We start from the raw sequence: 27,697 nt of genomic DNA, 5'->3' as shown, positions 1-27,697 counted from the left end.
TGGTGTTCCCCCAGGGTCAGTCCTCGGACCAATCCTATTCAACTTATTTATAAATGATCTGGAGAAAGGGGTAAAAAGTGAGGTGGCAAAGTTTGCAGATGATACTAAACTGCTCAAGATAGCAAAGACCAAAGCAGACTGTGATGAACTTCAAAAAGATCTCACAAAACTAAGTGATTGGGCAACAAAATGGCAAATGAAATTTAATGTGGATAAATGTAAAGTAATGCACATTGGAAAAAATAACCCCAACTATACATACAATATGATGGGGGCTAATTTAGCTACAACAAGTCAGGAAAAAGATCTTGGAGTCATCGTGGGTAGTTCTCTGAAGATGTCCGCGTAGTGTGCAGAGGTGGTCAAAAAAGCAAACAGGATGTTAGGGATCATTAAAAAGGGGATAGATAATAAGACTGAGAATATGTTATTGCCCTTATATAAATCAATGGTATGCCCACATCTCGAATATGCGTACAGATGTGGTCTCCTCATCTAAAAAAAGATATACTGGCACTAGAAAAGGTTCAGAAAAGGGCAACTAAAATGATTAGGGGTTTGGAACGGGTCCCATATGAGGATAGATTAAAGAGGCTAGGACTCTTCAGCTTGGAAGAGAGGAGACTAAGGGGGGATATGATAGAGGTATATAAAATCATGAGTGATGTGGAGAAAGTGGATAAGGAAAAGTTATTTACTTATTTTCTTGACCTGCTGCTCACAAACAGGGAAGAATTAATAGGGGAAGCAAAAGTGGATGGGAACCTGGGATGCAGTGACCATGAGATGGTCGAGTTCAGGATCCTGGCACAAGGAAGAAAGGAGAGCAGCAGAATATGGACCCTGGACTTCAAAAAAGCAGACTTTGACTCCCTCAGGGAAGAGATGGGCAGGATCCCCTGGGAGAATAACATGAAGGGCAAAGGGGTCCAGGAGAGCTGGCTGTATTTTAAAGAATCCGTATTGCAGTTGCAGGAACAAACCATCCCGATGTGTAGAAAGAATAGTAAATATGGCAGGTGACCAGCTTGGCTAAACAGTGAAATCCTTGCTGATCTTAAACGCAAAAAAGAAGCTTACAAGAAGTGGAAGATTGGACAAATGACCAGGGAGGAGTATAAAAATATTGCTCAGGCATGCAGGAGTGAAATCAGGAAGGCCAAATCACACTTGGAGTTGCAGCTAGCAAGAGATGTTAAGAGTAACAAGAAGGGTTTCTTCAGGAATGTTAGCAACAAGAAGAAAGTCAAGGAAAGTGTGGGACCCTTACTGAATGAGGGAGGCAACCTAGTGACCGAGGACGTGGAAAAAGCTAATGTACTCAATGATTTTTTTGCCTCTGTCTTCACGAACAAGGTCAGCTCCCAGACTGCTGCACTGGGCAGCACAATATGGGGAGAAGGTGACCAGCCCTCTGTGGAGAAAGAAATGGTTCGGGACTATTTAGAAAAACTGGACGTGCACAAGTCCATGGGGCCGGATGCGCTGCATCCGAGGGTGCTAAAGGAGTTGGCGGATGAGATTGCAGAGCCATTGGCCATTATTTTTGAAAACTCATGGCGATCGGGGGAGGTTCCGGATGACTGGAAAAAAGCTAATGTAGTGCCCATCTTTAAAAAAGGGAAGAAGGAGGATCCAGGGAACTACAGGCCAGTCAGCCTCACCTTAGTCCCTGGAAAAATCATGGAGCAGGTCCTCAAGGAATCAATTATAAAACACATAGAGGAGAGGAAAGTGATCAGGAACAGTCAGCATGGATTCACCAAGGGGAAGTCGTGCCTGACTAACCTAATTGCCTTCTATGATGAGATAACTGGCTCTGTGGATGAGGGGAAAGCAGTGGATGTGTTATTCCTTGACTTTAGCAAAGCTTTTGATACGGTCTCCCACAGTATTCTTGCCAGCAAGTTAAAGAAGTATGGGCTGGATGAATGGACTATAAGATGGATAGAAAGCTGGCTAGATCATTGGGCTCAACGGATAGTGATCAGTGCCCCACGGGTCGGTCTTGGGGCCGGTTTTGTTTAATATCTTTATTAATGATCTGGAAGATGGTGTGGACTGCACTCTCAGCAAGTTTGCAGATGACACTAAACTAGGAGGCGTGGTAGATACACTAGAGGGTAGGGATCGGATACAGAGGGACCTAGGCAAATTAGAGGGTTGGGCCAAAAAAAACCTGATGAGATTCAACAAGGACAAGTGCAAAGTCCTGCACTTAGGACCGAAGAATCCCATGCACTGCTACAGACTAGGGACCGAATGGCTAGGTGGCAGTTCTGCAGAAAAGGACCTAGGGGTCACAGTGGACGAGAAGCTGGATATGAGTCAACAGTGTGCCCTTGTTGCCAAGAAGGCTAACGGCATTTTGGGCTGTATAAATAGGGGCATTGCCAGTAGATCGAGGAACGTGATCGTTTCCCTTTATTCGACATTGGTGAGGCCTCATCTAGAGTACTGTGTCCAGTTTTGGGCCCCACACTACAAGAAGGATGTGGAAAAATTGGAAAGAGTCCAGCGGAGGGCAACAAAAATGATTAGGGGTCTGGAGCACATGATTTATGAGGAGAGGCTGAGGGAACTGGGATTATTTAGTCTCCAGAAGAGAAGAATGAGGCGGGATTTGATAGCAGCCTTCAACTACCTGAAGGGGGTTCCAAAGAGGATGGAGCTCGGCTGTCCTCAGTGGTGGCAGATGACAGAACAAGGAGCAATGGTCTCAAGTTGCAGTGGGGGAGGTCTAGGTTGGATATTAGGAAACACTATTTCACTAGGAGGGTGGTGAAGCACTGGAATGCATTACCTAGGGAGGTGGTGGAGTCTCCTTCCTTGGAGGTTTTTAAGGCCCGGCTTGACAAAGCCCTGGCTGGGATGATTTAGTTGGGAATTGGTCCTGCTTTGAGCAGGGAGTTGGACCTCCTGAGGTCCCTTCCAACCCTGATATTCTGTGATTCTATGATTCCGATAATACAAGAACTAGGGGTCACCAAATGAAATTAATAGGCAGCAGGCTTAAAACAAATACAACGAAGTTCTTCTTCACGCAGTGCACAGTCAACTTGCGGAACTCCTTACCTGAGGAGGTTGTGAAGGCTAGGATTATAACAGCGTTTAACAGAGAACTGGATAAATTCATGGTGGTTAAGTCCATTAATGGCTATTAGCCAAGATGGGTAAGGAATGGTGTCCCTAGCCGCTGTTTGTCAGAGGATGGAGATGGATGGCGGGAGAGAGATCACTTGATCATTGCCTGTTGGTCCACTCCCTCTGGGGCACCTGGCACTGGCCACTGTCGGTAGACAGGATACTGGGCTAGATGGACCTTTGGTCTGACCTGGTATGCCCGTTCTTATGTTCTTATGGTGGGATGGATTGCACCCTCAGCAAGTTCGCGGATGACACTAAGCTGGGGGGAGAGGTAGATACACTTTTAGTAGTAGGATTTTATGTTTGTGTTTTGTATGATTTAGAATGAAGGATAAAGAATAATAAGATAATAGTGTAGCATGTATTAAATGTACTAATATATGATTTGACTATATCCTGCCAGCTACCCTTTTTGAATAGTAGAAAGGAATGGCCTAATGTGCCATTGGTAAAGATGCATCAGCAAGAATTTCTTTGTGTCTGGACTGATTTAAAGGGCCTTTGAGGGTCACCACTTTGTTGTAGGTTTAGCATTTTAAAATAAGTAAAAGAATGTCATAATTGTTTTTCTTTTAAATTGTAACTTGATGTTCCTGCTCAAAATGTTCTGCGTAAATGAATTCTGTTTTGAGAGTGAATGAGGAATGTGTGTTAAGAGATAAGTGTGAAGGCCATCACTGAACCAGATGTTCTAGGGAGGAACTGAAGACAGACACAAGGGTGCCAGGAGGTTCTAACATCGCCCCTATTGAAATGTCAGAAGAGGGCAGATTGACAGCTCTAAAGATGACACAGACACCTATCAATGGGGACGAGATAGCTGTGATCAAAACCAGTATGGGATAACTCCCCAAGATACTTGATGAAAAAACAAGATAAAGGATGAGAAGGACAATTTAAGAAAACAAGCACTCGTCAAACAACAATTGATTACAGCATGATGATGCAAAACTCATTGGTCCCAGTGAAGGAAGATCACTATATAAACAGATGCTTTGGATAGTAATAGGGGCTGTTCCTATGAGTGGCTCAAAAGATTGTACTGCCCAGAGGGCTGCCAGGCACTCATGTTCACAGGGATCAAAATGTATTTCTACTCCTTGTAATTTCCTAGATTCATATGCTACTGTCACTAGCTTTCCTTCTTTATTGTCTTGCCAGGAAACTTTGGATTCATCCTGCCAAGACTTCCCGGAGCATTGTGTCGCGACCGACAAAACTCAGCTCCTAGCTACCTGTGATCAACCTAGCTAGCCACTAGATTGATCCAGACTCTGGACTGGCAACTATAACATCGGCTGGCGGGACAGTGTGTGTGTGTGTGTGGTGTGATTGAATGCATATGCTAATTGTTGTATCTTCAATAAATACGGCATATTGCCTTTTCCCCTGAAAAAAGATCCTGTGTGCTTCTTATAAGCATAACACGCTGGAGGGTAGGGATAGGGTCCAGAGTGACCTAGACAAATTGGAGGATTGGGCCAAAAGAAATCTGATGAGGTTCAACAAGGACAAGTGCAGAGTCCTGCACTTAGGATGGAAGAATCCCATGTACCGCTACAGGCTGGGGACCGACTGGCTAAGCAGAAAAGGACCTGGGGATTACAGAGGATGAGAATCTGTATATGAGTCAGCAGTTTACCCTTGTTGCCAAGAAGGCTAACGGCATATTGGGCTGCATTAGTAGGAGCATTGCCAGCAGATCGAGGGAAGTGATTATTCTCCTCTATTCGGCACTGGTGAGGCCACACCTGGAGTATTGCATCCAGTTTTGGGCCCCCACTACAGAAGGGATGTGGACAAATTGGAGAGTCCAGTGGAGGGCAACAAAAATTATTAGGGGGCTGGGGCACATGACTTACGAGGTGAGGCTGAGGTAACTTGGCTTGTTTAATCTGAAGAAGAGAAGAGTGAGGGGGGATTTGATAGCAACCTTCAACTACCTGAAGGGGCGTTCCAAAGGGGATGGAGCTTGGCTGATTTCAGTGGTGGCAGATGACACAAGGAGTAATGGTCTCAAGTTGCAGTGGGGGAGGTCTAGGTTGGATATTAGGAAAAGCTATTTCACTAGGAGGGTGGTGAAGCACTGGAATGGGTTACCTACAGAGGTGGTAGAATCTCCATCCTTTGAGGTCCTCTGGAGTCAGAGCGGGGAGATGATTTTCCCCTCTGGATCTGGCCCTGGTGCGACTGCTGCTGGGATCCTGTGTCCAGTTCTGGTGTCCGCAGTTCTAGAAAGACTGGAGCAGGGGGTTGGACTAGATGACCTCCTGAGGTCTCTTCCAACGCTTATATTCTATGATTCTATGATCTGCAGATTTCATGATCTGCAGAGTCTGCTCCCTAGTCCTACATCCAAGTCATTAATAAGGACATTGAACAATATCGGACCCAAAACAGATCCCTGTGGAGCCCCACCTGAGACCTCCCTCCAATCCCACATCGTTCCATTAACAGTTTCTCGTTGTTTGCGGTTGTTTAACCAATTATATATCCACTTAATGGTAGTTCCACCAAGCCCACATTTCTCCATAAGAACGGCTATATTGGGTCAGACAAAGAGTCCATCTAGCCCAGAATCCTGTCTTACGACAGTGACCAATACCAGGTGCCCCAGAGAGAATGAACAGAACAGGTAATCATCAAGTGATCCATCACCTGTCACCCACTCCCAACTTCTGGCAAACAGAGGCTAAGGACACCATCCCTGACTTGTTGTGCTTTGATTTATAATCACTTAAAATCTATCATTTGTAGTTAATACATGTGTTTGTTTTGCTGTTTGCTTTTGTTTCATTTGACCAAATCTGATTTGTTGTGCTTTGACTTATAATAATTTAGAATCTATCTTTTGCAGTTAATAAATTTGTTTGTTTATTCTAGCGGAGGCAGGGCGTTTGGTTTGAAGGGTGTCAAAGACTCCCCTTGGAATAACAAGCCCGGTACATATCAATTTCTTTGTTAAATTGACAAACTCATATAAGCTTGCAGCATCCAGCGGGCATAACTGGACACTGCAAGATGAAGGTTCCTAGGGTTGTGTCTGGGAGTGGAGATACTGGCTAGTGTCATTCAGTTCCACAATCCAAGCAGTGGCCAAAAGTGCTCACTCATCTGCTGGGAGCAGTTTACATGCTAGAGACCGTGTGTGAACAGCCCAGGAGTGGGGGTTCTCACAGCAGAGTGAGGTAAGGCTGGCTCCCAGTGTCGAGGATTGGAGTGACCTAGCAGATCACCGGGCCAGATAACACCAGGGGAATGTCACAGTGGCTCAGCCCGCACGGTACATGTGTGCTTTGTTACTCCAAGTGGAGTTCACGCTTTAAGCACTGATATTTGTGATTTTAAGTGAATCTTAAGTTCAGTGGCTAAGAGCAGTCAGGAGGGGGTCACCGTTTTGTTATTTTCTGTTTGTTTATTTCGGGTGAGGGAAATAAGCACAAGAAAGGAGAAAAATGACTACCAGTGAGGCAGCTACAAAACTAGAGCTGGCCAGAGTGGAAGTGGCAGGGAAGGAAAAGGACCGCGAGTTTGAAATGTGGCAGGCAGAAATGAGGCTCAAAGAAGAGGAGGCTGCTCACAAAAGGGCTATGGAGGCAGAGGCAGTCAGGGAGGAGACTGCATACATTGGCTATGGCAGAGAGAGAGAGAGAGAGAGAAAACACCAGCTGGACCTGCTAGAGAAGCAGACCAGAGGCCCACAACCCCCAACCACTCCCATCAGTCCAATAATCCACACGTGGGAACACTTATGTCCTGCATACAGAGAGGAGGACGATATTGCTGAATATTTGACTACCTTTGAAAGGCTGCGTGTAATACATGAAATCCCCGATGATAAGAGAGTTCCTGCCCTTATTGAGAAATTAACTGGTAAAGCTCGAAATGTAGTCAATGGAATGCCTATTGGAGATGCTTTAGACTATTGTAAATTTAAAAATGCTGTTTTGTGAAGTGTTCAGATTACCCCCGAAACATATAGAGGTAAATTTAGGAACCTTAAAAGGGATATTGGGATGAGTAATGGGGAATATGTAAACAAAATGAAAGATTTGTTGGGAAAATGGTTGAGGGGGAAAGAAGTGGCAAGTTTTGAGGGAATGTTGGATCTTGTTGCTCAAGCATATGTAAGGCTGAGGTAAAGCAGTGTCTATGGGGCAAAGATGTAAAGTCACTTTGTTCTGTCTGTTACTGCTTGGAACCACTTAAATCCTACTTTCGGTATTTAATATGGGGGCTCGTCCTGTGATGGGTTAAATCACAGACCCCCCCTTGGGAGCTGCCACCTGATGTGCCAAGACTACTTCTGCCCCTGCTCTCCTTCCTTGTCAGCTTAGGACTTCAGTGCCCTGCCTGGTTTGAGCCAGACTCGCTAGCCTGCTGCAAACCCAGACCCAGGTCTCAATCATGTCCCCTAACAGCTGCAATCTTACCTGAAAGCAGCTTACAGACGTGTTCTTGTCTTTAACACTCAGATGCCCAACTCCCAATGGGGTCTAAACCCAAATAAATCCGTTTTACCCTGTATAAAGCTTATAGAGAGTAAACTCATGAATTGTTTGCCCTCTATAACACGGAGAGATATGCACAGCTGTTTCCCCCCCCCCCCAGGTATTAATACATACTCTGAGTTAATTAATAAGTAAAAAGTGATTTTATTAAATACAGAAAGTAGGATTTAAGTGGCTCCAAGTAGTAACAGACAGAACAAAGTGAATTACTAAGTCAAATAAAATAAAACATGCAAATCTATGTCTAATATAGTAAGAAACTGAATACTGATAAGATCCCACCCTTAGAGATGTTTCAATAAGTTTCTTTCACAGACTGGACACCTTCCTAGTCTGGGCACAATCCTTTCCCTGGTACAGTCCTTGCTCCAGCTCAGGTGGTAACTAGGGGATTCCTCATGATGGCTCCCCCCTTTGTTCTGTTCCACCCCCTTATATATCTTTTGCATAAGGTGGCAATCCTTTGTCCCTCTGGGTTCCCACCCCTCCTCACTGGAAAAGCACCAAGTTAAAGATGGATTCCAGTTCAGGTGACATGATCACATGTCACTGTAAGACCCCAAGCCTTCATTCCTCTCAGCCTGACTCATAGGCAGGCTTGCCTGCAAACAGAGCCATCCACAGTCAATTGTCCTGGTTGATGGGAGCCATCAAGATTCCAAACCACCATTAATTGCCCACACTTTGCATAGTTACAATAGGCCCTCAGAGTTACATTTCATATTTCTAGTTTCAGATACAAGAGTGATACATTTATAGAAACAGGATGAACACACTCAGTAGATTATAAGCTTTGTAATGATACAAGAGACCTTTTGCATGAAGCATATTCCAGTTACATTATATTCACTCATTAACATATTTTTATAAAACCATATACAGTGCAATGTCACACTTGTCACCCGGTCACCAGTCACTGGGGTGTCCATTCTCCCAGCCGTTTGCTGGCCCTCTGTAACAACAAACTACCTCTCCCACCACCTCGCTAAACCAGTAACTCCCAAGGAAACTGAGTCCCACCCCCTCTGCATGCAAACCATTGCAAAAACCAAGACCTTCCTCACCCCCCACCCACTTCATGCCATCTCTCCCCGTTTTGAGTCTGAACTGAGAGGGGTCACTTAGCCAGTTACCTGGGGAAGTTCAGGGGCCCCAATAAAGCATTGGCTATAACATTGGCCCTCCCCCTCACATGGCCCACTTCCATGTCATACCCCTGGAGGAGCAGGCCCCATCTCAGGAGCTTGGCATTAGCCCCTTTCATTTGGTGCAGCCACGTTGGGGTGAATGGTCAGTGCACACTCAGAAAGATACATCTGCAGCTTTTTAAGGGCCCATCCCAAGGCCAAGCATTGCTTCTCTATGGCTGCATAGTGCTGCTCCCGGGGCAGCAGCTTCTTGCTCAGGTACACAATGGAGTGTCTCTCCCCTTTAGTATCAGTTTGCATCAGCACCGCATCCAGCCCGGTGTCTGAGGTGTGAGTGAACACCAGGAAGGATTTGTTAAAATCTGGGTTTGCCAGCACCAAGCTACATATGAGAGCCTCCTTCAGTGCCCAGAGAGCCCTCTGACACCGCTCGGTCCAGACCACACTGTCTGGCTTGCCCTTCCTACAAAGCTCTGTAAGGGGAGCTTCCAGGGAGCTAAAATAGGGCACAAGCCTCCAGTAGTACCCCGCCATCCCAATGAAAGCCTGGACCTGCTCCTTAGTTCTTGATTGTCTCCACTTAGATGGCTCTGGCTTTAGGTGGCCGCTCCCCACCTTGTGGCCCAGGTATGACACCTCTGCCATCCCCACCTTGCACTTTCCAGCTTTTATAGTCAGTCCTGCATGCCTTGGGCCCTGGATAAGTTCTCCCTGGCCAAGCCTATGAGCGCAGTGAGCTTTTCTGGGAAAGTCAGTACATACTCCACCACTGACTCTTCATCAGGAGTGGTCTTCCCCTCCCACTCATCTTTCATAAAGTCCAGGGGTCCCCTCACTCTCCTTCCATACAGCAACTCGAACGGGGAGAACCCTGTGGATTCCTGGGGCACTTCCCTGTATGCAAACAGCAGGTGGGGTAAATACTTGTCCCAGTCCTGCGGGTGCTGGTCCATAAATGTTTGCAGCAGCATCTTTAGGGTCTCATTGAGACTCTCCATAAGCACGTTGGACTGCTGTATGGACTGCAGCCCCTTGGATTGTTGGTGCCCGCTCGGTCTCCTGGAACTGCACCTCTCTGAGCCTTAGCACGCTTGTCTCTCGCCGTGGGCCCCCTCAGGGAGTTCACTTGCTCTGGACCCCCGGGGCCTCCACTCCCAGAGGGAATAATGCAACCCTGATCTCTAGCCAGCAGTGACTCTCAGCCAGCATAACACAGGCGGGTTTATTGAACGTCTGAACACAGCACAGGAAACTCTCAGGACCTCAGGCCTGGCCTCCCTCAGCACAGTACATCCAAGTCTCCCCTGCATCCAGGTGGGCTCTGCCTGCTCCCTCTCTCCAGCCCATAGGCCCGGTGCTTCCCAGCTGGGCATCCAATATCACCGGCCCCAAGCCCCACCTCTGTCCATTGTCTTCTCTCCAGGTAAACAGGGTTGCCTGGGCCTTCTCTCCTCTCAGCCTCTCCTTTCATCTGTCCTCTGTCCCCCTCTGGCTGGAACCGGCTGGTCAGGTCACCGGGGTCCTCTCTCTGCAGCCCATTGTCCTCCCACTGGCCAGAACCGGCTGCAACGCCTGAGCTGGGCCTCCGGGTCGCCAGGTGACCAGTTGCTGGGGTCTCCATTCTCCAGGCCATTGGCTGGGGTCCGAAGTTCCCTCACTGGGCCTCTGTAACAACAAACTCCCTCTCCCACCACCTCGCTAAAGCAGTAACACACAGAGAAACTGAGGCTCCCCACCCCGCATGCAAACCATTGAAAAAACAAAACAAAAAGCCCTGTTTCATCACACCCGTTCACCTGCTCTCCGCAGGTCTTGCCAGGCCCCGAACTGGGGCCTACCGGCTGGAGGTAGAGCAAACTCACCGATTGGAAACTTCCTGTTGTACAAGGTCTTCTCTGCAGCCAGCATCCCAGCAAAGCCACTGGTGCCCACACACAGGGGGGCAGAGCTGACATGCCATTGGCCTGGGGCAGAGTGGGCCTGGGTCTTGATGGGGTGTGAGACTCGGGAGGGCCCGGCCATCGAGGCTGGTCCCAATGTCCCAGGGGGGCACTGTGTTTCTTTTAGTTATAGGTTTCTCCCAAACCCTTGCATATCTCAACACTGGGCGAGGAGTCCTTGTATAAATATGCCCCACCCCAGAGGCTGCCACATCAGCACTGGGGAGAGGTCCCTGTGTTAACAGCCCCCTTGACCCAGGCCAAATTTAGCTGCGTGTCAGTTCTTATGTCGAAGGATGGATTCTGTGGTGGGCTGTGGAATCCAGCTGCCTCTCCGTATACAACCGATGACCCAGGTCCCATCACAAGGGACTCCCCAAACTCAGTGACCCGGGAGGCGTTTAAGGAACTGAGACACAGAAAACAAACATCTGTGCTCAATGAACCGGCTACAATCTGCTGGCGTCTCCCCTGCTGAGAGACCGAAGATAGGAAGGACCCCTGGTCCCATTCCCACCCCCCAGAACCAGCCAGTGCCCCACCCTGGGGCAGATCGGAGCCAGTGCACCCTAGAGGGGAAAGGCCCTATGCTCCATTCCCCTCACCCTCAGCCAGTCCACCCACGGTGTGGCCGGAAGCCGGCTGTCTGTGGTAGCTGGCCTGTATCTGTGACAATCTCCGTCTTGCATCGATGGCACCGAGATCTCCAGCCACTGGAACGGGGCTTCTGCAAGACGGTCTAGGGCCAGATTCATATGCTGACTTCCCCTTCCTGTCTTGAAATCTCACGTCTCGCCTCAGCCCACGCCCTGACACTCGCACCCGCTCTCTCGCAGGCAGGTCTCCACATGCACCCGGCTCTTCCCATTGGATTCGGGATTCCCTAGCCATCATAACCAGGTATCTCCTGTTCCAGTGCACTGTTCCCAGCCCCCCGACCCCAGAGGCAGACACATCTTTGGTCTGGGTGAGCAACCCCCGGGCTGTGTTGCTGTGTGGCTGTTCCCCAGCTGTCCCACCCCGGAGGCAGCTGCATCTCAACTTCTGGTGAGTGATTTATGTCTGCAGCATGTACAATACGAGAAGAGGTGTGAGCTGCTAGTGTTAAAATATTATTGTGTTACTGGAAAAAAACAGTAATAAAGGGATAAAGCTGGGATGGGAGGCAGGTAGCCAGGACTCCTGGCTTCCATCCATGGCTCTGGGAGGAGACTGGGATGTAGATGGTCTCAGAGCCAGGTGTGATGGGTTCTGTCACAGAGATCCCCTTGGGACAGTCACCGGATGTGCTGAAGCGACCTCTGAGTCTGTTTTCCACTGTCAGTTTGGGTTTCCAGAATGCTGCCTTGTTGAGACGGACACTCTAGTCTGCTGCAACACAGAATGAGGTCTGGTCCACGCTCCCAAAATTGCAGAGTTTAACCAAAAACCACTCAGCAGATTACCTATCTCCAGAATCCAGTCACCCAGTTCCCAATGGGATCCAAACCCCCAATATATCTATTTCACTATGTATAAAGCTTATACAGGGTAAACTCATAAATTGTCCGCCCTCTATAACACTGATAGAGAGATATTCACAGCTGTTTGCTCCCCCAAGTATTAATCACTTACTCTGGGTTAATTAATAAACAAAAGTGATTTTATTAAGTATAAAAAGTAGAATTTACGTGGTTTCAAGAAATAACAAATAGAACAAAGTAAGTTACCAAGCAAACTAAAAGAAAACATGCAAGTCTAAGCCTAATATGTTTAAGAAACTGAGTTCAGCTTAATCTCACCCTCACAGATGTTCCAATAAGCTTCTTTCACAGACTAGACTCCTTCATAGTCTGGGCCCAATTCTTTCCCCTGGTACAATCCTTGTTAGTTCCAGCTCAGGTGGTAACTAGGGGTTTTCTCATGCCTGCAGCTCTCTTTGTTCTGTTCCACCCCCTTTTATGGCTTTGGCACAAGGTGGGAATCCTTTGTCTCTCTGGCTCCCCATCCCTCCTTCTAAATGGAAAAGCACCAGGTTTAAGATGGATTCCAGTACCAGGTGACATGGTCACATGTCCTGTGAGACCCCAAAGCCTCCATTCCTTTTGGCCTCACTCACAGGAACACAGGAAGTCTTACAAGTAAACAGAGCCATTTACAACCAATTTTCCTGGTCAGTGGGAGACATCAAAATTCTGAACCACCATTAATGGCCCACAGTTTGCATAATTACAATAGGACTTCAGAGTAATACTTCATATTTCTAGCTTCATATACAAGAATGATACAGTCATACAAATAAGATGAACACACTCAGTGGATTATAAGCTTTGTAATGATATCTTACAAGAGACCTTATGCGTAAAGCATATTCCAATTACATTAGATTCACACTCATGAGCATATTTCCATAAACATATGGAGTGCAATGTCACACCAGGACTCCTGGGTTCCGTCCCTAGCTCTGGGAGGGGAGCAGGGTCTAGTGGTTTAGAGTGGGGGGTGGAGGCAGGCGTCAGGACTCCTGGATTCTTTCCCAGCTCTGGGAGGAGACTGAGGTGTAGACGGGCTCAGAGCTCCGATTCTTGGGTTCTATTTCCTGCCCCACAAGCAATATGCAGTCTGCCCTGTTGCAGGGAAGCCGAGGGCAGCCCCCGCCAGATGGAGGGGAAGTTGGCAGGATGTTGGTGCTGCGCTTTCTGAGACAGCATCTTCCTCGATGATCCCCGTTAGCACCAACTTCTGCTTTCAGGTTACTGTGCATGTCAGCTCCCTAGGCTCTGAGTCACAAACTGTGGGGAACCTGGGCCGCAGGGTCGGAGAGCCAGGTGCCAGGCCCCCCTCTGCAGGTCTAGGGGTGAGTGGAACTAGGGTGGGGGAGGGAGCTGGATGGTCTGTGGAGACTGGGGGGCCCTTTAATCCCGACCAGCAGCCTTTGCTATCCCAGCCCTGGGCTACCCCCCCGCCAACTCTGCCGGTGCCCCTCAAGCCTGAGCAACATCCCACCCCAGGGCTTCCCCACCATGGGGACCACACTGGAGTCATCAGCTCAGGGGGCCACATACAGCAGGGGGTTCCCCAGCTCTCATCTCTCCGCCTCCTTCCCGAGAGCACCTGAGGGTATCAGAGGGATGGCGGGAAATGGAACTGCTGCCTGTTTCCCCTTCCCCATGGGGGCGGTTTTGGAGGGAAGGGAGGGCATTGCAGAGGGGGCAGTTATGTTATGCTTATAAGAAGCACAAGGCATCTTCTTCAGGGGAAAAGGCAATATGCTACATTTATTGGACATACAACAATTACTATATGCATTCAATCACACATACCCCCCCCCACACACACACACACAAACTGTCCCACCAGTCGATGTTATAGTTACCAGTCCAGAGTCAATCTAGTGGCCAGCTAGGTTGATCAATCTAGTGGCCAGCTAGGTTGATCAAGGGTAGGGAGGAGCTGGGTTCTGTTGGTCGCAATATGATGATCCCGGGAAGTCTTGGCAGGACGAACCCAAAGTTTCATGGCAAAGCACCCTGTTTATATAGTGATCTTCCTTCACTGGGACCAATGAGTTGTGTACTATCATGCTGTAATAAATCGCTGTTTGACGAGTTCTTGTTTTCTTAAATTGTTCTTCTCATCCTTTATCCTGTTCTTTTATCAGTCTCTCAGGGAGTTACCCCATACCTGTTTTGATCAGAGCTCTCTTGTCCCCATTGATAGGTGCCTGCCCCATCTTTTAGCATCGTCAATCTGCCCTCCTTTGACATTTCAATGGGGGGCGTGTTGCAATCTACTGGTGCCTTTACGTCTATCCTCAGCTCCTTCCTTAGAACATCTGGTCTGGTAATGGCCTTCAGACTTATCTTCTAACACACACATTCCTCATTCACACGCAAAACAGGATTGATTTACACAGAACATTTGAACAGGAACATCAAATTGCAGTGTAGGAGAAAACAATCATTGCATTCTTTTACTTATTTCAAAATGCTAATTTTAAACCTACAACAAAGTAGGTGACCCTAAAGGCCTATTGCTGCCTTGAAATCAGCTTCAGAGAAAAGATTCTGGCTGATGCATCTTTACCAATGGCACAGAGGCCATTCCTTCCTGCTTTCAGAAAGGGTGGCTGGGAGAATATCGTCAAATCATACATCAATACATTTAATGCATGCTACATTATTATTCTTTGTCCTTCATTCTAATTTATACAAAATTCAGAATCCTGCTACTACAGTTATAGATACCCCAGGGGGAGCACATAAGTGCAAACTTCTCCCCCATCCTCCAGCTGCGCTCACCCCATTTCCCCCCATGGGGCTGTGTGGACAACAGACCCCCTGGGGCTCTCAGACACTTCACAGGGCAGGGCAACCCCCCACAGATGGGGATGGAGGCTGGATATCTTGGGGCTGGCCCCTGCCCCTCCAGCCCTGGGCAGCGGGGCCTGTCCCACCCTGCTCTGGCAGGGGGATGGTGCATGGGCCATGGGGGATCCAGGCTTAGACCCACCCAGCTCACTGCACTAGTGACCAGCCCAAGGCTGCAAAACTCCAGCCTTGCCCAGAGGGGGAACCCCACTCTGATTGGCTGCCCTGCCCACTTGTCCCGCCTCCTGGAGAAGGGCAGCCAATTAGGGTGCTGCAGGAGGGAGGCAGCTCCCCCCTCAGGAGCAGAGAGGAGTTTTTAGGTAGGGGAGGGAAAGGGGGGAGTGGCCTGTACCATTTTCATGGGGGTGCGATGAGCCATTGTCCTGTACCATTTGCAAAGAAATGGAATGGGGAGGAGGGGAGTGGCTCATACCATTTTAAAAGGAAAGGAGGGGTGAGGAGTGAGTAGTCCACACCATTTTCATAGGGGAGGAGGGGAGAGAAGTGAGTGGCCCATACCATTCTCACAGGTGAGGAAGGGGTAAGAGGGAGAGGCCCAAATCATATTAACAGCTGAGAAGGGGGGGAAGGTGTGAGTGGCCAATACCATTTTCAAATGTGAGGAGTGGGGAGGAGGCCCATACTATTCTCACAAGAGTGTGGTGCAGGGGGACTGGCCCCTACCATTCTCAGAACAGTGGGGAGGAGGGAGTGGCCAGTACCATTTTCATGGGGGGATGAGAGTCCAGATAGCAGGAGGAGCAGGGTGGAGTGGGGGTGGGGGAGACAGCTGTGGGGCAAGGAGGGCAGCATTAGTGCCCTGCGCTGGCTGCGGAGGGGCGAGCCATCAGCTCTCTGCTCCCTCCCCCTGCCTCGTGGATGCTTTACCCACATCTGGGCCATCCAGCTCCACTGGGTCCCTGCAGAATGGAGGCACTCACCACGTGGAGGCGACACCAGCACTGTGGGGTGAGTGGGGGGGGGGGGCGATATGAGCCAACGGGCTGCAAAAAACAAGGTGTTTGGAGACAAAGCAGAAATCTGCGGATTTTAAAAGCCAATCTCAGGATTTTTAAAGCAAACCTTGGGATTTATTAGCGAATTTTTTTGGGGGTGGTGGTCATGATGTTCACATTAAATCTCGGGATTCTTTAGCGAATCCTAGAATCACAGACCCACAGGGTGAGAAGGGACCGCAGGGGTCACCTAGTCCAACCGCTGCCAAGATGCAGGATTTGTTGGGTCTAACCCATTCCAGACAGATGCTGTCCAGCCTCCGCTCAAAACTCTCCAGTGAAGGACCTTCCATGACCTCCTTGGGTGTCTGATCCATTGTCCGACTGCTCTCACAGCTGGGGAGTTTTCCCTGAGATTTAATCTCAATCGACTCTGCTGCAGTTTGAACCCTTTGCCCCTTGTCCTGCCCTCTGGGGCGAGAGAGAACAGCTTTTCTCCAGCTTCTCTATGGCAGCCTTTCAAGTATTTGAAAACTGTGATCATGTCCCCCTCCCCCAATCTCTTTTCCAAACTAACCATGCCCAGTTCCCTCAGGCTGTGCCCCTAAGGCTTCCATACCATCCCTTTCATCATCTTTATCCCTCGCCTCTGGATCCTTTCCAGTTTCTCTGCATCCTTTCTATACATTGGTGACCAAAAGTGGACACAGTCCTCCAGCTGAGGCCTAGCCAGTGCCGAGTAGAGCGGTACTGTCACCTCCCGTGACTTGCATGCTCTGCCTCTGTTAATGCAACCTGAAAATGCATTTGCTTTTTTTTGCAACAGCATCGCATTGCTGACTCATGTCGAGGGTGTGATCCACCCCAACATCCAGCTGCTTCTCAGCAGTTCTGCTGCCGAGCCAGTTCTTCCCCATCCTGTATTTGTTTTTTCTTCCCTAAGGGGAGCACCTTCCATTTCTCCTTGATGAATTTCATTGTGTCATCTACAGCCCAGTTCGAGATCCCTCTGAATTTTAGCTCCATCCTCCAAAGTGTTGGCAACCCCCATTAGGTTTGTGTTATCTGCAGATTTGATCAGTCTGCTCCCTAGTCCTACATCCAGGTCATTGATAAAGATGTTAAACAACACGGGACCCAGAACACATCCCTGTGGAGCCCCACTTGGCACCTCCCTCCAATCCAACTTCTTTCCAGTAACAGTTACTCTTTTGCGGTTCTTTAAACAATTATGTATCCACTTATTGGTAGTTGCCTTGAGCCCACATTTCTCCATAAGAATGGCCAGACTGGATCAGACCAAAGGTCCATCTAGCCCAGTATCCTGTCTTCCGACAGTGCCCAATGCCAGGTGCCCGAGAGGGAATCAACAGAACAGGGAATCATCAAGTGATCCATCCTCTGTCACCCATTCCCAGCTTCTGGTAAACAGAGGCTAGGGACACCATCCCTGTTCATCATGGCTAATAGCCATTGATCGACCTATCCTCCATGGATTTCCCAAGTTCTTTTGAACCCTGTTAATGTTTTGGCCTTCAGAACATCCTCTGGCAAAGAGTTCCACAGGTTGACTGTGTGTTGTGTGAAGAAATACTTCCTTACCTTTGTTTTAAACCTGCTGCTTATTAATTTCATTTGGGGACTCCTAGTTCTTGTGTTATGAGAAAGAGTAAATAACACTTCCTTATTTACTTTCTCCACACCAGTCAGGATTTTATAGACCTCAATCATATCCCCCCTTAGTCGTCTCTTTTCCAACCTGAACAGTCCCAGTCTTATTAATCTCTCCTCATATAGAAGCTGTCCCATGGTGTATGGTGCCACCGGACTCCTTGTTGTTCATATGGAAGCTGTTCCACACCCCTAATCTTTTTGTTGTCCTTTTCTGAACCTTTTCCAATTCCATTTAGAGATAGGGCCACCAGAACCGGACGCAGTATTTAAAATGTGTGCATACCATGGATTTATCTATCCCTTTCTTAATGAGTCCCAACTTTCTGTTTGCTTTTTTGACTGCCGCTGCACATTGAGTGGATGTTTTCAGAGAACTCTCCACAATGACTCCAAAATCTTTTTCTTGAGTGGTAACAGGTAATGTATAGTTGTGACTATGTTTTCCCATGTGCATTACTTTGCATTTATTAACATTGAATTTCATTTGCTGTTTTGTTACCCAGTCACCCAGTTTTGTGAGATCCCTCTGTAGAGCTTCACAGTCAGCTTTGAAATTAACTATCTTGCCACCTCACTGTTTGCCCCTTTTTCCAGATTATTATTATTATTCACGTAACTTAAGTTGTGTAGTGTAGATCAATTCCCTCCCCCCAGTGTAGACCAGGGCTAAGTACAATGACTGGGTCACCCTTGCCCACATGCTTTTTGACTCCCTAAAATATTCTAGTAGATTGGTGAGGGATGATTTCCCTTTACAAAAACTATGTTGAGTCTTCCCCAACAAATCGTGTTTATCTCTGCATCTGATAATTATCCTTTCAACCAGTTTGCCCGGTACTGAACTTAGACTTAGTGGCCTCTAATTGCTGGGATCACCTCCAGAGCCTTTTTAAAAAATTGGTGTCACATTCGCTATCCTCCAGTCATCTGGTACAGAAGCTGATTTAAATGATAGGTTACATAACAGAGTTAGTAGTTCTGCAATTTCACATTTGAGTTCCGTCAGAAGTCTTCTCCAGCTTACTTATGAGAATGTCATGTGGGACTGTGTCAAAAGCCTCGCTGAAGTCCAGATATATTATGTCCACCGCTTTCCCCCAGCCCCCAACCAATTACCTCGTCAATTTAGGCAATCAAGCTGGTTTGCCAGAATTTGTTCTTGATAAATCCATGCTGGTGATCACCCCTTCGTCCTCACAAATTGAAGGTTTTATACATTGCTTTAGTAGCTTTCCATGTGTTGAGGTCAGGCTGACTGGTCCAGGGCCGGCTCCAGCTGTTTTGCCACCCCAAGCAGCGAAGTGAGAAGAAGAAAAAAAAAAAGATAAAGCCGTTCGGTGGCACTTCGGCGGCAGCTCAATCGCGCTGCTTCATTCTTCTGTGGCAATTCGGCAGCAGGTCCTTCGCTCCCTCTCTTCATCTTCGGTGGCACTTCGGTGGCAGCTCAAAGAGGAAGAGAGGGACTGAGGGACCAGCCGCTGAATTGCCGCCAAAGTCCTGGATGTGCCGCCCCTTTCCATTGGCCGCCCCAAGCACCTGCTTCCTTCGCTGGTGCCTGGAGCCGGCCCTGGACTGATCTATAGTTCCCCATCTCCTCCTTTTCCCCATTAAAGATGGCCACGCTGTTAGCCCTTCTCCCGTACTCTGGGACCTCTCCTGACATCCATGAAATTGCAAATATTATTGCCAGTGGCTCCAAGATTTCTTCGACTAATTCCTTCAGCACCCTGGGTTGAACAGCGTCCTGCCCCACTGATTTGAATTCAAATTGGTCAGAAGATCTCTGACGTGTTCTTTACTTATCCCAATCTGCAGCCTGTCCCCTTTGTTGTCTGTGGTAACTTCACTGGTTGCCTGCTCACATGTTGGTTTTTGTGGGAAGACTGAAGCAAGGCAGACACGGAGCAGCGCTGCCTTCCCACCATCTTCTGTCACCAGCTCAGGATTTTCTGGCCAATCTCACAATTCCTGGAGAAAATCTCAGGGTTTTTTGCCAATGTAAGGATTTTTTTAGTTTACGATCTTTCGGGACCATCTGGTGATTTGGGGATTTGGGGTGGGGAGGTCACTGCATTGCCAGCAGCCCCAGATCAGCCCCCTGCAGAGCCCAGCAGTACTGATGGTCCCCCAGGCAGATCTGTCCCCCCAGACAGCCTCTGCTCTCACACTTCCCACCCCCCGTCTGTCTCTAGGTCTGTCCCAGCCGGACGCCCCAGCCATGGGCAGAGCCCTGCTGCCACAGCAGGATGCCGGGGAAGGAGAGCTCCCGGCTCAGGGCCCGCCCGGGAGAGCAGGGGGTCCTGCTCTCCCTGCAGCCAAATTGAGGGTCCTGATCTTTGCCCTGCTCTGGAGGGGTAAGTAAGCAGCATCTGCAGCCCCAGTGCAGGGGGAAGGGCAGAATCCGTGCTAAGCGGTGCCAGGTCTGTCCCAGGACTTGGAAGGGAGACTGGCCGGAGAGGGAGGGGAGCCCAATTCCCCAGAGTGGTGCTGGGGGGGGGGTGCTGAGGGAGCGGGCAGAGGGCTCAATGTAGGGAAGGCTGGAAAGGAAATGGAGTGAGAATTGGTCAAGGACCCAGGGCTGGGCTCGCAAGGGGCTGCAGGTTGGGAGTGAGGGGCACCGGCACAGCTGTGTGGGGAGCTCAGGGTTGGTCTCTGCTCTCTATGGGTCCCACTTCAATCTCTCTCCATCCCCTGCAGGGTATCTGTCCCAGCAGCCCGGATTTACCCTGACAGTGCCGCAGTCGGTGTCTGTGCAGGAGGGTCTCTGTGTTCTCATCCCCTGCACCTTCACGTTCCCAGCCTCGCTGGACACCTACAATTCCCGGGCCCGGCTCTACAGATACTGGTACAAGGATCCAGCCATTGTGGACTCTGAGCCACCCGTGGCCAGCACTGACTCCAGCCGGAGGGTGTCGCAGGAGACCCAGGGCCGGTTCCGGCTGGCGGGGGATCTGCTAAGTGGCGACTGCTCCCTGCAAATCAGCAATGCCCAGCAGATGGATGCGGGGAGATATTTCTTTAGATTTGAGAAAGGAACATTGAAATACAATTACCGCTCCAATTCCGATGGCACTGACGCAATGCTCACAATCTCCGTGCCAGGTAAGAGAAGCCGCAGTCACCGCTCAGCAGCACCCCCTGAGCCAGCCAATCCCCGCCCTGGGGCCAGATTGGGGCCGTGCCCCTAGAGGGCAAAGGACCCGTGTCCCCGAATGATTCTCTCCTCATGTCTCAGGGCTGACGGAGGAGCCAGAGATCCAGATCTCACCGGCGCGGGGGCTGCCAGCGACGCTGCTGGCTGGGGAGCCAGTGACTGTGACCTGCACGGCCCCTGGGCGCTGCTCTGGGCCCCCTCCCCGAGTCACCTGGACGGGGCCGTTCAGCGACACAGCCCGGGACGTCTCAGCCCCGCTGGCGAATGGCACCTGGGCCCACAGCTCTGTGCTCAGCTTCACACCCAGCCCGGGGGACCACGGCAAAGAGCTCATCTGCAGCACCAGCTACAGGCCACCATGGGGACCTTCCACCCGCAGAACCATCCAGCTCCATGTTGTCTGTGAGTGACCCCCCCAGCCCCTCCACACCAGCCCCCAGCTCCCTCTGCTGGGATCCACACCTCTGCCCTCCGGCCCCTCCACCAACTCAGCCCTGTGCTGGGATCCCCACCCCCCACCATGCACCCTCAGCCAATTCTACTCCAGGCCCCTTCCCTCCACACCATGCAGCACCTTCTCCCTTGGGATCTTCACCCCTTCCTGCCCCCCTTGGCTATAGCTCCCCCCTCCCATCCGCACCCCCAGGTCCCCAGGCCTTTCTCTTCTCATATCCTCTTTACCCCTGCCCTGCCCTGCCCCCAGAATCCTCCTGTGCTGGAATCCACCCCCCCATTCCAGTCCCCCCTTGTTGGGATTTCCCCCTCTCACACCCCGGTTCCCCCTGAGATCCCCCCAGGCTGTTCCACTGTGTCTCCTCCCCCCTCCCCTTTCTGCCGGGATCGGTGGATGCTCTATAGGGGGCAGAGTGTTAATGGGACCCAGTCACTGTCCAGCACTAAACACGCTCTGGGCTCGGTGCCCAGAGACCTCGGCCTGCCCTGCCCCAGGGCAACCCCCCGTTAAATGGCTGTGACCCTCACGCTGCAGATCCAGGCCAGAGGGGAAATCAGTGGCCGCCTTTGCGATGTGAAGGATCAAATCAGGCATCAGTGTATGGACAGCCCTTGTTACCATCGGACTGAGGGAAACTCCCCCCCCACCCCCTCCACCCCCTGTGTCTGAGCCCAGCCCCCCCACCCCAATGTCTACACAGGCCATGGAGGCAACATCCGCGCTGCAATCGGAGACCGGCAGCCCGAGCCCCGTAAGCCCGACCCGACGGACCCAGGCTCTGAGTTCTGGGTGTTGCTTTTAGCCATTCCTCTGGGCGCAGCCAGGCATCTGGGGTACAAAATATCCAGCCTGGCTGGCCAAGCCCAGGGGCAAAACGAGAGGGCTGGAGAGAGATGAACTGAGAGGGGAAGGCAAGGGACCCACGAGGGGGGTGTCTGATGTCCCTGGTGGTGGCTGGGACTCAGCCGGAGCCGGGGAAGAGGTTATTTAGACCCCTGGCTCTGGCCCACTCTTGGGAGGACATGTTTGGGGAGCAGGTCGCTGAACGCCCGGGCGCCCGGCAGATGGGGGCACCGACATTCGCTCCAGTATCCAGGCCTGAGCAGCCCGGCCCCTCGTTAGTGCCTCCACCAATTAGGCTGAATTTTGACCCACTGCTTTTGGTCCCTTGGGTTTCCATTTCCCACAGTTCTGGTTCCCCGGCACAGCCCTAGCCCGGCCCCTGGGTTCCGTCGGGCGTCTCTTCGGTCAGGCTCAGTTGGGTCTGTCGCTTCCCTTCCCCTCCCACGGGTCTTGTGTTACTCCAGGGACTTTCCTGTTCCCCAGCTGAGCTCACAGCGAGGGTCCATGTCTAGGCTCAGTGATCACTAGCGACACGCTCCCCCCCGGTGCTGTCCAGTCCCCCTGATCCCCCCTGTCTGGTTTGTGTTACAGACCCGCCCGGGCCCCCCAACATCACCGGGAACCTAACCAGGAACGGACGCCCCGGTGAGAGGCCGCGCTGCGAGCTCCGGGAATCAGCAAGCGCCTCCTAGTTATGCTCTGCCCGCACTCAGGGCCAGGCCCCAGGCTCAGCCGGGCCAGGCTGGTCTGTGCCCGGAGAGGAGAGCCCAAGGAAACTGCACGGCTGTGGGGAGGGTGGTGGGAGGAGCGGGCCCAGTTCCCTCTGTCTACAGACCCCAGGGTGGCATTAAGGGGGTGCTGGTCAGTGTGGAGCAGATGGGTTAGGGACCGATCTCTGCGATGGAGACCTGCTGCCATGGAAAGGTATCCACTCTGAAGGTGGCTGCATCTTGACTCCTTTGAAGGGGATCTCTGGCAGGGGGGCCTAACCTACCTGCTTGTCTCTTCAAGGACTGGCCCCATTGGGAACTGAGGGCGACATTTTTGTGTCTCTGGAGACCCACGAGGGCGACTCCCTGAACCTGAGCTGTGAGGCTGGGAGCAGACCTGAGGCCACCCTGAGCTGGGCCAGGACGAACAGGTCCCTGATCCCTGGCCAGGGAAGGGACCGGCACTTGGAGCTGCCGAATCTCAGCAGAGGGGACGCTGGGGAGTATCAGTGCTGGGCAAAGAATTCCTATGGATCAGCCAGCCGGGCCCTGCATGTGCATGTGCAGAGTAAGGCGCTAGGGGGCTCCGTGCCGCCAGGATCAGGACAGGGGTTCAGTGCTGTGCTGCAGGGGGCCGGGTTAGGGCTCAGCAGGGGGCACTGGGGCTCAGGGGGCGGGCAGGATCCATGGAGACTACTAGGCTGCAGGGTGTGTGGGGAGTACTGGGGGGTGCTGGGCTGCAGATCAGGGGCTCAGTGGCGAGTGCTTGGCTGTGGAGCAGGGGGTCAGTGGGGGGTGCTCGCCAATCTAATACGTAGCCATGGGTATTTCAGCTCTAGAGAGGACTCTGCAAATCACCGTCTCCAGAGCTAACAGGAGCGACCCCCCGCTATTCCAAGGTACCGCTAGGGGGTGGGGAGTGGGGGACGGGGCCTTTCCCCTCTAGGGGGCGCTGGCCCCGGATCCGGCCCCCTGGCAGGGACTGGCTGGCTCAGGGTGCAAGTGGCTCTGTGTTATTCCTGTTCCCAGATCCCAGCACCACAGTGGGGAACGGTTCACAGCTCACGGCCCGGGAGGGCGACTCCCTGCGGTTCCTCTGCTCTGTCGCCAGCAGCCCCCCCGCTGCGCTGGGCTGGGTGAACGGGGGCCGAGCGATTGAGGGTGCCCACCCCACGGGGGAGAATCAGCTGCGGCTGGAGCTGCCCAATGTGACGGCCGAGGACGGGGGGCTGTACGGGTGCTGGGCCCAGAACAAGGAAAGCTCTGCCCAGGGAACGTTCCAGCTTCTCGTTGAGTGTGAGTGGAGTTAACCTGTGGGACTACCTGCCCCTGGATATTAGTGGGGTTAATCCACACAACTCCCTACCACTGGGTGTTAGTGGGGTTAACCTGCGGTACTCCCTGCCACTTGGTTTCTCTCTCTGACTATTGTCACTGTATCTCTTGCTCTCTGCAGACAGCCCCCGGCCGGGGACCAGGCTGAACTCGTCCTGCCAGCACCAGGGGCCCAGCGTCAACTGCAGCTGCTCCCTGCGCTCCCACCCCCCACCCCGGCTCCAGTGGCAGGTGGACGGGGAGCCCCTGGCTGGGAACGGCTCATGGGGAGCCCTGCAGGTCAGCTCGTGGGCCCAGGGGGACGAGGCCGTCAGCACCCTGAGCTGGACGGGGAGCGGGGACAGGGGCCCCCGGATCTTCTGCCTCGGCTCCAACCCCCACGGGACCTACGCCGCCCTGCACTTTGACTTCAGCCCCCCGCAGAGAGGTGAGACATTCAGATTCCTGGGTTCTGTCCCCAGGTCGGGGAGTGGAGTGGGGTCTGAGAGCCAGGACTCCTGGGTTCTCTCCCAGCCATGCTCCGTGCTGTGTGTTTTTGCAGGTGCGGAGGAGCCTGGCAAGCTGCTGGGCGTCGGGGTGGCCTGTGGGATGGGGGTCGCCGTTGTCTTCTTTCTTCTCAGGCTCTGTGTGATCAAGTGAGTCTAACACCTCCCCAGTTGCCCCTCCAAGATCCCACTGTGATCCCCTGCCATGTCCTCTGGGGTATTCCAGCCCTTCCCCCCCCACAGTGAGATCCCCCCCCAGCTCCTCTCCCTGGCCTATCACAGTCCCCTGTGCTCGAGCCTCCCCCACTCGTGTTCCCACTTTCTCCCTCCATGGGGCTATTCTATCCCCGCCAGTCTCATTCATCTATCCTGATCTGTTTCCCTGCAGGCTGTGGGGCCAGGATCTGGTGCCCCCCAGCGCTGGGGCCGGGGAAATGGCTAACGGGAGCCAGGACGAGCACACAGCTGACGATACCAGCCTAATCTACATTAACGTCAACACCATCCCCATAGTATGTATCTGGGAGAGCGGGGCACCTGCCCTTCCCACCCCACCCCTTCTCTGCCCCCTCCACTTCTTCTCATTCCCACCCCTTTAACGAAAGCATGAATATAAGCCAGGCTTTCACTGGGGCTCCCGACCCCCCACCCATGCCCAGTGCAAGAATGCACCCCTGCCACCAGCCTGGGCTCCCCGGACTGCGTGGGATCAGCTCCTGCATGCAGAAAATGAACCTCATCCTTCAGGTCTCGCTCAGAGGGGAGGACATGCAGCGAATGCATTCACGTGCATTCACAAAGTGCACGGGACTAGATTGGGGCTGCTATGCTGCCAACCCCTGGGAATCTCCCGAATGCACCAGCTGGGCAAGAAATGCATTTATGCGGTTGCCTGCTATAGTATTAGGTGCATATGCTCAGACAATGCATCCAGGGTGCACTATGTCTATTCCAAATATATGCACCCTGCAGAAAATGCAATGAATGCATCAGAATAGTCTATGCAACCATGAGATGCATGGGATCAAATCATGCATGTACAGTGCATTAAATGCGCACAGCCCCATGTGTCTTGCTAATGCATGGCTGGTGCAGGAAATGCAGTGAATGCATTGACTGAACCAATGCTGCCCCAAGCTGCCTGGGAGCAGTTCATGCATCCTCAGTACATGAAATCCAATCAATACATTTGCTGAACCTGTTCTGTGATGAATTGCATGAGATGAAATCCTGCATGCGCAGTGCATGAAATGCACACACGTCCATGCATCTTGATAATACATGGCCTGTGCAGCTGAGGTGGTGGTGGTATGGGATCAGTTCATGTGTATAGCGAGTGTGAAACACACCCAATCCCCCATCTCTTGCTAGTGCACGCCCGATGCAGGAAATGCATTTGCATGGAGGGTGGGGGAAACGAGGCCTGGGGCAGCCCATACGATCAGCTCAACAGGGTGGATGCAAGTCTCTGCCTGGTGTCTCTGCCTTGCTTCTCACTCAGGAGACTCCAGCCACCCACCGGACCAAAGGCGCCCAGGACAGGGCTGCCACAGCACAGGCCCCGCTAGACCCCGGGGAGCCAGACGAGCTGCAGTACGCTTCCATCAACTTCTCCAAGCTGCAGCGCAAAGGGGGGGAGCCTTTGGAGGACCCGGACACAGAATATTCTGAGGTCCGGCTGAAATAGCCCCTTCGCGCCACGGGCCCAGGCTGGGTGTCTCCGGCTCGTCCAGTGCGAGGGCGGGGCTCACAGTGAGGAGGGAAGGAGGCAAGGGGTCAGCCCAGGGCTGGAGCCATGACATTGGAAACCTGGGTGCAAATCCCTGCTTGGCCCCAGACTCAGGGTGGAGTCAACTAGGCCTTGGAGATGCTGGAGCACTGCATTGTGGGGAGGTATCCCAGAGTCCTCTGCAGCCGGGTCTCAAAGCCTGCCCCCTCCCAAACCCCACTGTCCCTAGGGAAAGAGCCTCTCACCCCTCAGCCATAGATCATCTCTCTTCTACCCTGCCTGAGTCCTCACCCACTCGTTTCACAGATGGACAGGATTTTCAAGTGCAGGGGCAGCAGCTGGCAGGAGCAGGGGGATGGGCTTGTGTCTCAGGTGCTGGCCTGGTACTCGGGCTTCCTGGCTTCTAGTCCCTGCTCCACTGAAACTGCTGTAGGTGAGGTTGGGCCAGTTGCTGCAACTATTCCTCACCTTGAAAATTGGGATAATAATGGTGCCATGGGCTAGTTATGTTATAAATTCTTAGGGGTAGGGACTGTCTCTCGCTGTGTGTCTGCCCAGACACACAATGGGCCCTGGTCTCTGTCTAGGTCAATCAGTGCTACATGATTATAACTTCTTAATAACAATGTTCTATTGAAGGTAACATGTTCACTCCAAAGCCAAAAACATCCGACTGTGAAATTCCCTGTTTACAAGCTGTTACTTGAAATAGATTTTCATGTGTCATTTTTTGTCACTGCAACTTTTTTAACAAAGGGCCACTAACAACTCTGACTTATTTGTGTCCAGTAAAGAATCAGTTTTCACGTCTGCCGTTCCCCGGGAAGGCCCTGATTGCAGCTGGTTTCTGGGCAGGGCCGGGTATAACATGGCCCCGATCCCAGCTAGGGCAGGGCCTGTCCCCTCACTATGCCTGGGCAGCGCCCAGCATGATGGGGCCCTGATCTCAGCTCGGGCAGGGCCAGTCTCTCGCTAGCACCCAGCTGTCATGGACTCACAGGACTCATTTTTGCTTGGCTACGTATGGCCCCTGGGAGTAACCCTCCTTCGGCGTGACAGCCCCCCGGGACGGTTTCACTCTCTCTCTCTCTGGGGTTAGGCACTCTGGCAAATCCTGGGAATGCACCTCTGAGTTGGCCTGTCTCTGCCGTGGGCCCCCTCAGGGAGTACCTACTGTCCGGCCCCCTGGGGCCTGATAATGTGTTGGAGGAGATCGGCTTCCATTACCCCAGCTTGCCAGAATCTACAACTACCATCACGAG

The 27,697-nt window shown here is 51.7% G+C and overlaps 1 protein-coding gene across 1 annotated transcript; it reads left to right on the top strand.

Moving 5' to 3' along the window:
• Positions 1–19,943: 19,943 nt before the first annotated feature.
• Positions 19,944–27,223, top strand: LOC128827347 (sialic acid-binding Ig-like lectin 16). The gene is made up of 11 exons (XM_054011204.1): positions 19,944–20,079; positions 20,423–20,827; positions 20,961–21,281; positions 22,768–22,821; positions 23,188–23,454; positions 23,720–23,785; positions 23,916–24,182; positions 24,343–24,648; positions 24,763–24,856; positions 25,095–25,218; positions 26,208–27,223. The coding sequence occupies exons 1-11, from the start codon at positions 19,944–19,946 to the stop codon at positions 26,391–26,393; spliced, it is 2,226 nt and encodes a 741-aa protein (XP_053867179.1). The 3' UTR covers positions 26,394–27,223.
• Positions 27,224–27,697: the final 474 nt, after the last annotated feature.

Source organism: Malaclemys terrapin, chromosome 21 (genome assembly GCF_027887155.1).
Source record: "Malaclemys terrapin pileata isolate rMalTer1 chromosome 21, rMalTer1.hap1, whole genome shotgun sequence".
NCBI classification, from domain to species: domain Eukaryota; kingdom Metazoa; phylum Chordata; order Testudines; family Emydidae; genus Malaclemys; species Malaclemys terrapin.
The sequence above is the reverse complement of the archived record's forward strand: the minus strand, read 5'-3'. Positions and strand labels throughout refer to the sequence as shown.